Below are 14,260 nucleotides of genomic sequence, written 5' to 3'. Positions count from 1 at the left end.
CTTCATTGCTATGTAAATGTCAGTATCATATTTCCTGCTCAGGAATGGCATCTAACTCAAATGAGAAAGGCCTTGGCTCAACTGAAAGCAGGTTCTGAACCCTTGACAAACACAGACCTATAGTACAGTGCGTGTAAATGCACTGATTACTGCTCTTTATTGTATTTCAGTACATCCAATCAATCTATGATACTATGATACTACTTTATTTGGAGTACACTAATACTGTGACATAAGAGATAAGGCAGCTGAACTGAACGTTCAGCTCAGTTTTATGGGTGGTGTCATTTTATGGCTAAGGCAAAGTCTGAACTGTTGAAAAACAATTACACAGGCTGTCAACCAGCATACTACTAGTTAGTAGTTACTACTATCGTATTCCTTTGTCATGTACCCTACATTGATAAACATGGGCACTTTATTTTGAGTCGATTCCCCATACCATCCTTCTATCATAGTGTGCATTAGTTCACAACTGAAAATAGTCCCATTATTTACACTGGTTTGAGTAATGTTTGTTAAAAACTATAGGGTCCGTAAGTATTTGGACAGGGAAGAGATTTTGTAATTTTGCCTCTGTACATCACCACAGTGGGTCTAAAATGAAGTAATCAAATTGTGTAGATTGTCAGCTTCAATTCAAGGTGTTAAGCAAAAATATTGCACTAACCATTTAGGAATTACAGTCATTTTATGTATACTCCATCAATACACACACACTCACACGCTGTGTTTTCATTCCTTTTGGGGACTTTACATTGACTTACATTCATTTCCTGTAGACTTATCCTAACCTTAACCATACCCACTACTTGCCTAATACCTAACCCTGATCCTAACACTTAACCTAACCTCATCCTAACCCTAAACCATGTTGCCACCCTAAAATTCAGTGATTTCCTTGTGGGGACCAGAAGCTAGTCCCCACAAGGATGGCCGAGTCCCCACAGTGTGAGTGTGTTAACAGGTTTCGGGGGCTGCCAGTGGTTTGTACCTTGAGGTAAAACCTTTGTATTTATATGCATGAAGGCACCTCTTGGTTGTAGACTCTGACAATGATATACCTACCACTTCCAGAGTGTTCTGGGCTTGCATAGATGTGAGGGATTTTTCTTAACCAAGGAAAGAACTATATGATCATCCACTTCCGTGGACTTCTGTGGTCTTCCAGGCCTTTCTGTGTTTGTGAGCTCACCAGTGCATTTTTTTCTTGAGAATGTACCAAACTGTTGAATCAGCCACCCTTAAAGTTTCTGCTATCGCACTGATAGGTTTGTTTTGTTTTTTAGGCCTTTTAATGGCCTCTTTCACTTGTATCAACACCTCTTTGGACCTAGGTTTCTTTTGTTTTTTAAGTATTTTAATGGTCTCTTTCACTTGTATTGACACCTCTTTGGACCACATAGACGCGTGGACAGTAGCCAAATGCAAATTCAATACTTGGAATCAACTGCAGACCTTTTATCTGTTTAATTTGTCACACAATAATGAGGGAACATGTCACACCTGGCCATGAAACTGCTTATCTGTCAGTTGTCCAATTACTTTTAAGCCTCTGAAAATGGGGGGCTTTGTATAAAAATAATGTAATTCCTTAACAGTTAATGCAATATTTTTGTTAAACCCCCTGACTGAAAGTCTACACTTCAGTAACATCTTACCTGCCCCCATTTCAAATCCACTGTAGTGGTGTACAGGGGCAAAATTACAAAAATCACATCTGTGACTGTACATTTTTGCACCGCTGATAAAGATTGATGTCTTCAGCTGAGATTTGGAGAGTGACACAGTCAGAACATGAAAGTACAGTAGGAAAGTACTAAGAGAGACTAGAGCATTACTGGTTTTTGTCTTTTCAGGGGATTTGTAGATACTGACAAACTTATAAAATGATGCCTGCCTTATCATTTAAGAATCATAATTTACCTCTGTATATCTTGTATCTACTGCAACAAACTCCTGTTTTCATATTTAATTCTTCCATGTGTTCAACTGCTGTTTCCAAGGTCAAACACAAAATTTAGACCTCACCTGCTGAGCTTCACTACCCACCTGTCTAGAGACACCATATTTTAAGGTTTTATCATACAGTCTGCCATACATTGTATCAGGATTACCTTTACAAAAGGATTTCTTTTTGAAAGTGACCAGGCTGACCAAAAGGACAAGAGTCTGCTCTACTGATACATACAGTATATTGCACATTTATATTTACGTAACCTTGCATAGTAGGTACTTAAATTGCTACAATTCCAGTTATTGCTAGTGTCTTGTGTGCAGAATATTTGGCTGTAAAAGATTAATCAATTATTTCAGTCTTTAAAAATGCCAGAAAATTGAAACAAATGTTTATCTTAAAGTTAAAGTGGTACAGTCCCTGAATGTTTTAGCAGCATTTATTAAATGCCATGTTGATTGCTATGTATCTACTATCTATCAATGTTTACACCGCATTGAATGTATTTCACTCTTTCTAGTCACCATGCCTGCTCAGGCAGTTTCTTTCTAAAACCCTACACTGTGTTCTCTCAGAAATTCAAATAGTCCTTGGAAAGGTAGATTGAATTTCTCTGGGCGCTGCTCTATGAAAAAGAAAATGTCTGACAAAAGGAATATCTGAGTCATCCAGACATGGTTTCTTTTGGTTCACATTAGTCCCATTATTTGTGACTTTGAAGGATAACAGAAACTACACAGAGGTATTCTTGGTCCATTGAGGATTTTTCCCTCATGCTCTCTCTTTGTTCTCAGAGCTGCGGGCAAAACGTGCACAATGGATGATGATGCAATGTGAGAGTTTCTGTTCCTTTAAAAAAGTAGCTCCCTCCAAGTGTGGCTTGAAAGTCAGTGAAGGTGTGGTGTTGAATACACTTCGAGACTCAGGTTGATAATAATTAGAATGAGCGTCCTTCAGTGTAAGAAACTGGGACTGAAGCACGCTCATTCTAATTATTATCAACCTGGGGCTTAAAATTCCTCATTAGTGGTGCTAAAGAAAGAGTCAGGAGATCACCAAACATAGTAGTATTTTTCCACAGGTGGGTGCATATGTCTCTACAAAATTTCCTGGTAGTGCATTCAACAGATATTCCAACAGTTTTGAGATATTTCAGTCTGGATGAAAGTGACTGACCAAGTGACACTGCCACCCAAAGCTATCCATAAAGCTCTGCTGCTAGCATGGCTAGCAGAGATTATCATCAACTGCATACTGATTCTTGTTACTTACCCACTGACAGATATAGAATGATAAGATAAAATTTGTTGGTAAAAGACAAACTTTGCTGATAATACTGGCCATGCTGATGTTTCTAACAAGCTCTATTTGCAGGTTAAATTGTAAACACACCTCCAGAACACTCACTGCAAGCTCAGTTAAATGTTATCATATTATAGAAATACAAAGCCCAGGTTAGAAATAGCCAGAACTGTACATTAGGGCAGTACTACAAAGTGCTGCTTCAGGTAGTGGCAGACAATTATAGTAATCACAGTGAACAGCAAGGATTCATTTAACTTCACAATTTGTCTGTTGGATTACATATTGTGATGACAGATGCTCACCCTCATATTGTGGATGGACACGAGGTGCGTAGGATCCAAATTTAATGAGGACAGGGATGTCAAGTCCCTGTCGAACCCATTCTACCACATGTAGGGATGCAGTGGACACAGCAGCTGGGTTTGATGGAGGAAAACCACACTCCAGTTCCACCACACCTCCAACCTTTCCACGCACCTCTGACCTCACATCTTCAGTGGCCACTGTTGGGTTTATCAGAGGCAAAATGACAGTTTACTTTCAGTTAGTTTGCTATTAATAAAATGATGGACAAATATGTGTGAATATCAAAGATTAGCTGAAAGGACAGCTGGATGCAAAATATCTTTCAAATAAAATGATGGAGATACTTACAAAATAGGCAAGAAACTGCCAGCACAGTGAAAGTCTGCAAATATGATCCTGCTGACCCCATATCTGTCACTCATATAACCTGCAACATGTTCAATCTGTTGGCAAAAAAAACACAATTGTCACAATCACATTATTTCCTTGGCTGCATAAAAGAAGACAGCCATCTGTGACAGATTGCTAAACTAAAAAAGCTATCGCAGAGCTGCCGCTTCTGTCATAATTTTACAGACGGGGGAGATGAGAGTTCAGAATTAATGTAGCTTTCCAATAACTGGAATTCATCCCATATCATTACACAAATGGGCAGAGCCGCCTCTGCTGCCAGAAAACTCCCTGCCCCTATATCCTTCTCTGAAAGTACATGTCATAAATGTCACATAAATCTTTTGAGAGCCACGTGTGGAGCGACATCTAAGTGGTTTATTTAGAGCACATCAATGAAGATATTTGACTGCAGCAGCCTGGAGACTCTCTACTCAAGGACAGATATAAGCTGAGTAGATGGGAGCATAGGCACGAAAGGGGAGCGACTTATTGTCAAGAGGCACCGACCAAAGTGATCTGGTCAAAACCATCCATTTTATGTGTAAACCAGAGTGAGGAAATCAGCATGACAGGACACTACAATACAAGCCATCTATCATTTAAACTATCAGTCACCTTCTTTGGTGATCAGCTGGAGTACAGAATCACTCTCTAAAACAATAAACACCACACAGGCTAATGCAAATGTTCTCTTCTTCTGTGCATTAGTCTTGATATCATGCAGCCACGGCTCCCAATGGTTAAGGTCAAATTCAATAGGATACGGTCTGATGTCAGCTTTATGTGCACTCATCAGTTGAGCCTTATTTGCTTTAGCCCACATCTAAAACAACATCCGATTAAGTTTAAGTTAATTACTATAGGGTACACCCATATAATGAGCTGAAGCTAATTTCTGGTAGTACTGACAAATACAGTACTATAGGCATGTGATAGACAAACATGTCTACACACCTACAAAGGCAAACACAAAACCACTAGCTCTTGGCTCCATGTACATACTATACTAAAACTGTGTTTTGGTTATATGGTATGTTTACAATTGCAGTATTCAAATTATTTACTTAATTAAAGCAAAATTATGCAACTTTTGCTGACATGGACAGTAGTCATCAAAAGTAAGTCAGACTAAATAAGGTAAACTTCAAATGATAAACTGTGTCATTCTTAATTGTGGTGTGGATGGACACTTTTGTTCCTCGGTGCAAAGCACAGCTGAAAAATAAAAGCTTCTCACAACACAAGTGAAATGGTAGCTGATAGAAACCAAAGATAGCTCAGAAAGTACGATTCAAAAAAATAAATTCTTCTGGGAAAGAAATGTTTACTATTCCAGAAGTTTTCAATTTTGAAATTGAAAGCCACAGCTTGCTGCTTGTATCCTTTCTGGCTTCAAAGTGGTAAAAGTTTTTCCTGTACCACAACATTGCAAGGTCAACATTAGCAGACAGAGTACACAATACACAATACAATAGACCTTTTTTCACAGCAGAAAAAGCACAGGTGTAGCTAACAACATTAGCGATGGCTGAATTCCATTAAGTGTACTACTCAACATTGCCACTCACCAAGCATGCACAATACTATGATCCTAGAAATGACTCACATAAATGGAAGGTGAGTGTTTTCAATTACACCTTTGCTTTTCCTGCTGTGACGTCAAAATGTCTGCTGTGGAAAAGGTCTATACAAATGTACTGTCCCCCATGAAGTCTGTTTTTTACCGCATCCAGCAGTATAAAATACTGCAGTATCATGACATGACACATTATAAGCAACAATAAAATGTACAACAATAGCAAAACCTACAGCACCTATTTACCTACAGTAAATAACATCATATGCGGCGTTAGGTTTATTTACTGGTTTACTGTTTGCACATTGAGAGCCAATGTACCAGAGTCAAATTCCTTGTGTGTCTGTCACACCTGGCCAATAAAGCTGATTCTGATTTAGTCAGTATACCCTACTGACTTACTTTCCACTACTATATGTCAGCAAAAGCTGTCTGCCGTCTTGGCCAGTGCTACCATTTTTAACCTCAGTGGGATTCCCCTGGTTAAATACTGGTTTAAAAAAAGTGTGCAACCAAAAAGTAGGTTTGAATTTGGGGCACCTTGAGGGGTCTTAAAATGAATTTTGTAATGGTAGTTAAAAGTTAACTATACAGTTTATTAAGATAAACTACATATTACAGTAGCTATAAATTTAAATAGTAGCTTTGAGAAGTTCCTAGTGCATACTGTCTACAGATTTTATTTTGTAAAGAACATATGAGAAAACAGCTCATTATACTGTAAATTATAATGAGATTATAAGGTTGATTATAACAGATTTGGATGACTGAACTAATGAGGTCATCTTCAGCGATCTCTGTGTGTCCTGAATACGGGCAGTGAACACGCCCTTGTCCCAGCATCAGCACAAGCCATATCTAACTGTTAGACTTTTATGGGTTTTGTCTTTTTATGGCTAGGGCAAAGTCTAAACTGTTGAAAAACAATTACACAGGCTGTCAACAGCTGCTGTGCTTGTTTGGACGCACTCCCATGCTTCAGCAAACAGAACAGCACACACAAATTTTCCACAGAATCAAAAAAAAAAGTCAAAAACAATCTTCAATTTGTGGCATGTCTGCTGATCGCACTATACTAGAACATCATCAGGCGTTTGTCCCCTGCCCTTCACCCGCCTGACTTTATGCAAAGCAGCACAGCACAAAGTTTACCCTAAACTTATTACCTTTGAATTAGACACTGATGCCTAATGCTCCAACTAAGCCGGGCCAGCCAAGGTAAAGTTTCAGCATTATGATTCTGTTGCTTCTCATCTTTACACAGTGGGTGAGGATGAAAGAACAGTATGCACATATACACACACACAAATTAAGACTGCCTGTTGCCATGACTGAGCAGTGACATCTCTTCTGCTTGGCACATAATGAACAGATGCTCAGCATTTTCTGCTTGTTCTTCATCGACTGCTTCTTGTTAACTCAAAAGAATGGAGATGATAGAGACTGAGTACACTGTAATGACATCCATCATATCTCTGATTAAAGAAATATATCAAATTATTCCTGCTCTGCATTTGGCATCCAAATACAGGCAACTACAGACGAATAAAAATGCTGTTTATAGTTTTATTGCTCTGACAAGATAAGACTTGGTAAGATAAGACTTGTATGCCTGGTGAAAAAGTGAGGCATATACACACACTGTATTTATCTATCTTGTGTGAGAACGGGGGAAAAGTGGCAAATAGCAAGGAGACACGGAGACAGATGAGAGGCAAAAGTCTTGTTAAGCTGCAGGACATTTTCTGCCATTAAATCTGAACCAAAAACTCAGAGAACTGCTAAATGAAGCAGCCTGTGCAGGTGAAATACTCAGCCATGGTAACAGAGATGGTCTCTAGACATTTTCCCTCTGACACTGAAAACATGAATAAACATAAGCACAGCAGCAGCACTGTGGAAAATGTTTAAAGCTATGATAAATGAGCCAGTAGCTCACAAAAGAAAGCACCCTGTCTCATGCAGATTTATCAGCTGACAAAAATAGAAATGTCAGTGACAGGCGTGTTGTTGAAATTTTCTGTTGTTGCCATTTCAGTCTACATAGGGAGAGGAATGGGGACCAGCAGATTAATTGTGACCAAGGCACAGCAACAGATTTATCAGCAGCGCGGGCTCCTCTTACCCCATCACACTCGAAACTAAAAGATAAGGGAGCTCCTACGCATTTGTTTTCTGATCAAATTCCATTTCTTTGGAATTCATTTGGCCATGGTCCATAGAAACATGACACAAGGGATCACTAGTGGATTGGCCTGGTTCAAGGCTGTTTGTTTCTGCCAGCAACTAAAATAGAAATTAACCTCTGAACACAGTGAAAGTCAAATTCGTAAAGTGCTGTGACTTAAAACAATAGACAAAATAAACGTGCATTCTTAACACTGAACTAACAAAACCCTAATGGCAAGCAGTACTATAATGGCCCTTAAAACATGAACTTTCCGCATAACTACAGAATTGAGACAAACCTATTCTACCACATGTAGGGATGCAGTGGACACAGCAGCTGGGTTTGATGGAGGAAAACCACACTCCAGTTCCACCAAAACGTGCACTCAAGTCAGTCTTAAAGGGCCCTATATTGTGACATTTCGGGCTACCCAACAACAAAACTGACTAAAATTTTCTCTCATCAGTCCAAAGCAGCGGTCCAAGATCGCAGCATGAGACGCATCCACCGACTGATATAGAGCTTTGGCTACTAAACTTAGTCTGTGTGAAACATGTCCCAGTATGACTGCTGCTGTAATCCAACCAATATGGCACGAAATAAAACAGGATACACATGCCAACATGACATTGTTAATTACCCAAAGACACAAATGTGGATATATTGTAAGCACCTTTTTAAGTTTTAAAATATGTTGCATTTAATTTTTACTGAATTTTCTGAATATGAGAGTAGGCTTTGTGTGTTTGGATGCACTTTCCTTTTTTTCTAATAACATCTTAGTGTTTCGATTCACCCAGTATGCACCCAACACAGTGTGACATACAGTGTACAATGTATTTGGGCTGTAAGTCACAACAAGGCCATGCTAGCAGCTCAGTGAGGCTGTACTTCAGTACAGCTAAATGCTGACACCAGGATGCTAACCTGCTCACAACAGTGATAAGAAGGTTTAATGATTACCATAAGGATAAGGATAATCACCTTTATTGGCCAAGTATGTCACACACAAGGAATCTGTTTCCGGTACAGAACTGATGGCAGCCATCTGCTGCGCCAACTCAACCGATTGCTCTAACCATCGGGGGCAACAGAGGGCTTGGGTGTCTTGCCCAAGGACACTTCAACATGTGGACTGCAGGCACCAAGATTCAAACCCTCAACCTTCCGGTTGGGAGACGACTGCTCTACTCACCGCACTGTTGCCTCCCCCATGCTCACCATCTTAGTTTAGTGTCAGCAGTTAGGACTAAACACAAGTGCATATGAGACCGATGTGAGTGTCACAAGTTTAGTGGGTATTTAATTACAAATCAAGGTATGACAAAATAAACTTTTGACCTGATGATGGCACTGTGGCAGACGTTATTACAACTGATCCTGAGGAGAACAGGAGTATCTGTACCTGCCATCGAACGGATCGACTGACAGTGTCTGGGCCCTGACTAATATGAGACTTGATTTACTTTGCTTTTAGCTCTCTAAAGGCTTGACTTCTGACTTGAACTCAAGAACACCAGGACAAAAGTCTCAGCATTTGACCTGTCAGCTCTCAGAACCATTAAAAAATAAGTGTGACAGTGACATTCAAGCTATGTACAGTCCAACAGCTTGAATATTTAAGCATTAGAGCTTTGCAGTTAAAGAGCTAGGTCTCCACTAGTTAAGGAAAAATGTCCTATTGACACAACTTTGACAAGAAATATTTTAAAATTTTAAGTGTTCAGAGACCTGACAGACTTGACACTGACTTAAAATGTACCAATTAAGTCTTGAGACTTGACGTGAACTAGACCCTAAAGGGCTTACTGTATAGCTCTGACCTCCTAAAGCTCTTATTTATATTTCCACCATATCCAGATAATTTTAGTTTAAGACAATTCCTCCTTCCCAAGTGGTTTCATATTTTGCAGACTCCCAGTTCGTCTTCGTGTACTAAATATTTTTCTGTAGTTTTTTTTTTATATATATACCAGCTCTTTAGAGCTCTGTCAGATGATGCGCTTTGAAATCTCAAATTGCCAGACAAGTGTGACAGGTGAAAAATGCTGTTCTTTGAAATTCAGCCTGTTCTAACTCACCTATGCATTAGTAATTTTTATTGTGACTAAGCTACCTCAGAGTTTAAGTTCTTCTCCACAAGGTGCTTAGATTATTTTGCCTCCCCCTTCTAAGTGTACATTTTATTTTTTCATGGCTTGCATATGGCTTACAAAAACCCATTTGCAAATTCTGACACAAAGCTTCCATCACAATAGGAACCCTCTACACGGCTCAATTTGATGTGCACTTAAGAGAAAATAGGACAGATTGAAAAGCAAAAAGGAAAAAAAGTGGAAATAAAAAGGTTTCCACTGTGAGGGTGTTGAGCCTCTACACTCAGAGTACAAACATTACAGTAGGTATCCTTCCTATAAATCAGAGCAGTCAGGTGTATCCAAATGAAAGCCACAATCTTTTTGTTGATTTGATCTAACAAGTTACAAGTCCTAAACTTTGTGTTTCAAACTATAAACACTTTACTAGATTTAATGCCAGTTCAATTTTTTGTTGCCTGTGTGCCTCTCCCTGTAGCTCTCGCCTGTTTATCTGTTGCCAGGACTGTTTATAATGTAATTTTTGGGCTTGGGAGTATATCAAGTCATTCCAGATCAAACATTGAGTCAATGTTGATTTTATCAAGTCAAGTATAAACTCATCAGATTCACATCCCGAGTCAAAGATGTGGAATTTAAAGACAGGAGACAATCTTGGCTGTGCAAAAATGCCCACTGTTATGCATGTAAGTTAGTCTTTTAGTAAAGCGCAAATAATTCTATACCGCAAACACCTTGAAATCCCATTTTCTCAGTCACCTTGTTATTATGAGTGAAGGGGTCCTACATGAACTCACTTTTTGCCAGGGTTAGAAGTTTTTTTATGTTCTTCTCACTGATTGAAGTGGGCAGGGCTATGTTGACAGTAGGTGAGCATTCAGACTGATCCCTCTGCCAGGGGTTGCATTAGTCAGCAGGGTGAGGGATTGTGGGGAGACATTGTAGGCGAGTATGGTACATCCATGTTGTGATGACTCAGCGTGATTGGCTTAATTTATGTTTCCAGCTGATGAGTTTCCATTGTGTCTCCCTCACAAGACTTTTTTTTCCTAACTAAATAAAGTATTACGTGATAGTTTAAGGATTTCCTTGAATGTGCATAAATCCAGGCCATTGCACGTTCATGTCAGCTTGCCTGACATCCACCAGTGCCCCCACCATATTGGCAAAATGTTATACTGCCTTCCTTGTTATGTGTATTTTCAATAAAGCTTATGTTTAAAAAAAAAAAAAAGGACATCCACAGTGCCATTGTAAAAGCAAAATTTTTCGACTATGCCCGGTTTTGTAGAAACATTTTACCTCCTACTGCTGCACTGTGACCAAAGGATGTGGAGAAAAAAACAGAGCCTGAGGTTACCGCATGTCCGGGAATGTTCCTGTACAGGGACTCGCTGTTTTACCTGACCCGGGTCTAACCTACAAAGCAGACGGCCTGCGAAGACCCCCACTGCTGTTAGTGATCAGCTCATCAATGCTGGATTCCTCCGGAGTACAGTACCTGTTTGTTCTGACTGCTTGAGGCCAGTGTGTCTGCTGCTAACAGTTTAACAACCCATGATGTTACTGTAGGTGCTACACTATGTGTTGGAATTAGTTTCACTACTTTGGGACTGTATGTGGCCGTGTGGGGGAAGACGCAGCGACCATCGGTTGGATTTACTGACCTTGGAGCTACTTGAAAGGGAGTGATGTTTCCAACTTTTTTTTTTCAAGTTGGAGAAAAAAAACAAACAAACACGTTACATGTCTGTTAATGCCTTGTTTTTGTAGAGAGAATTGTTGTAAGGCTGGACTAGTCACTATGTCTGCATTATGCCAGTTAAAACAGTATATGAATAAAATATTTCTCAACTACCTGCTTTGTTTAGAGTGTTACACATCTCTTTTTATCAGTAGATATACCGCTGTTGACCTATCTATGGAGGAGAAATTCAAAATAAATAATGCCTTCGCATTTCATTGTGCCGTCCACTTGCAACACAACACCGGCAACAGGAGTTGTGCGCATTCACGAACTATCTTCTCGTTTTAAGGAAGAGGCTTTCTGGACCTCTGATTCTGAAACAATTACACTATTTGGAGTTATGAGGGTGCCAAACTAATCTAGAGGTACCCAAGATTAAACATTAAATGGCTGGAAATGAGCAAAATGACCATGCCATGGGCACTTTAAATATTGCTTACCTGGTGGTGACTATCTATTAATAAAATGTTCAAGTATAGTTCATTTATTTGGTTAAGTTGTGCTGCTGGCTATTTTCTTATGGGTGATCAAAGTGTTAACTCCTGTAAAGATCCAAGGAATTACTGAATACTATTTTAAAAAACAATAAAAAAAAATGCAAGTCATTTAAAAAAACCTTTAATTTGAACCCATTCTCAGGGGCTTAAAAGGACAATACCAGTGTGGTTTACTGTCAGTTTTTATTGCATTTTTTGGAGGTTGTTGGTTTCCATTTATGTTATTACAATGTTACAGAGCCTTTCTGAGCATAGATAATTCATTACAGACATTAGAATGTCTACTTTAATTTGTGGAAGTGTTACATTGTTGAGTGGTGATTCAGTGTAAAATTTCCAAATGACTCTCACAAACTATGTCTTTGAAACCTATCTGGATGCACCAGGATGAAGCATGCAAAACCATTGTATGGTCTTAATAGGGTCTTGCTGGTAATAATTTGCATCTACATCGCTCTGCTTTAAGTATCAGATGTCAAGTGTTTACTGCATCTGCTGTATAATTCAGGTGATGTCAGACAAGTGCTCATCCCTCTCCAAAAATATACATTAAATTAATTTCCACTGAGCAGCCCCTGATGATGTAAACTTTATAGAAACTATTACATTATGGGAAACAACACCCATTTGGCATCTCAGCACACTCTAATAGAATTTGTAATCATTAAATGAACCTTGTCAGAGTGGAATAGACTAGTCTCAATACAAAATGAGCAAAATTTTATATTATGGCTGCCCTCTACTTATTGCACTATGGTAATGAAAGATTATGGGCCTACATGTATCCATATATTAAATAACATTTAGCTCCTTGTTAAATGTACTAAATTAGGAATGAGAGATTGTATCAGATCAGACTGCTCCTCTCTGAACCACTACACATTTCTACAGCCCAGTATATTATTTTAACTGATAGGAAATGTTATGTTACATTTTCAGTTTTCCTTATACACCCTATCCCCTTTTTTAATCATAGTTTATAAAGTTCAAATAACGTGATTGGTTGTCATTAAGATAGTCACACACACACACCACCAAAACCTTATTAAAACAACAAATGATTGGGGGGCAAACAGGCGTCTTAAACACAGTCATCTGGAGAGTTGGCTTTAAACTCCACAAACGTTCTGTCAGTTTCACATTTCGTGTTACAATGGAAAAGCTCCCATACAGACTCCATTACCGGCGTTTTACTGCATGACAGTTCTCATGACACAGGATTGAGGTAATTTTCCCCAGTATTAGGTCAGAGGAGTAATTCACACCCTTAACCGCTGGACGTCAGAAACACTTTTAAGAAATGCTGGGGTTTCCCCCTTGTCCTACCTGTAGCACGGGTACTGCTGGTTGCTGGTAGATTTCCTTATTAAAAACACATCCCTCGTACGTGGTTTTTATTTTAGTCCAATTTGTGCCTCAGTTTGCTCCGTGTGGAAAGCAAGTCACTGTCTGGAAAAAACGAAAAGGCCTGTTCCTTTGTGGCGCTGCAAACTACCTGAAATACGAGCGTTGTCTTTTTCAAACCCGATGGCAACAGGTGTCAGTTTCACGTACAGGTGACCGCGAGGCAGCGACGCACTTGGCTGCTCCCCTCTCCGTCCCTCCCTCCCCCTTCTGTGCTGCTGCGGTTTCACCGTTGGGTTCAAAAGGTTCCAACCACATCAGACTAAAGTTACCTGCCACACTGCTTGAAGCCTTTAATGTTTAAGCCAATGCATTTGAAATAAATGTTTGTGCAGGCAGAGAATGGAAAAGATATTTTGTTTTTTTGCCCTTAATCCCCTAATGGCACCCAGCTTAGTGGTAACCACAAGAGGGTGTCCTTTACTTGATGTTGGTGGCCAAACATGGGGGAAAAGTTACACTTGGACCTATATAAGTCAAATTAACATACATTAATAAACTACAACAAATTGCTTTGTTAAAAAGTGGCCTTTAAGTATATTTATAACTGTCACTCTTTCAAAGTATTAAAAAATTTCAATTAAGACAACTTACTCTTTCTCTGACTTTGTACTGACAATGTTTTTCATTTGTTTTTTGTATTGTGATTTTATTAATTGTTGTTTCTTCCTGAAATCTATTAACTAAACCTTCACTTTCTAGTTTTGTGGACAATATTGTAAAAAATTTCCTCTTGTCATAAAGTTGTAAAAACCATCATACATAAATAGATCTGCTGCTTTACCTTCTTTGTATATTTTTCATTTGAA

At 39.0% G+C, this 14,260-nt stretch overlaps 1 protein-coding gene across 1 annotated transcript in view; it reads right to left on the bottom strand.

The window, feature by feature from the left end:
- Positions 1 to 13,645, bottom strand: part of LOC109960808 (protein turtle homolog A-like) — a 50,030-nt gene extending 36,385 nt beyond the window's left edge. Inside the window, exons 1-3 of the mRNA XM_020601174.1 lie at positions 13,374 to 13,645; positions 3,917 to 4,011; positions 3,565 to 3,765 (exon numbers count right to left, since the gene is read on the bottom strand). Coding sequence (XP_020456830.1) covers positions 3,565 to 3,765; positions 3,917 to 3,977 — 262 coding nt within the window. The 5' untranslated portion in view covers positions 3,978 to 4,011; positions 13,374 to 13,645. The remainder of the gene's footprint in view (positions 1 to 3,564; positions 3,766 to 3,916; positions 4,012 to 13,373) is intronic.
- Positions 13,646 to 14,260: the final 615 nt, after the last annotated feature.

Source organism: Monopterus albus, unplaced genomic scaffold, assembly GCF_001952655.1.
Source record: "Monopterus albus unplaced genomic scaffold, M_albus_1.0 scaffold50.1, whole genome shotgun sequence".
Lineage (NCBI taxonomy): Eukaryota > Metazoa > Chordata > Actinopteri > Synbranchiformes > Synbranchidae > Monopterus > Monopterus albus.
Note: the sequence above shows the minus strand (reverse complement) of the source record. Positions and strands in the feature narration are given on the sequence as shown.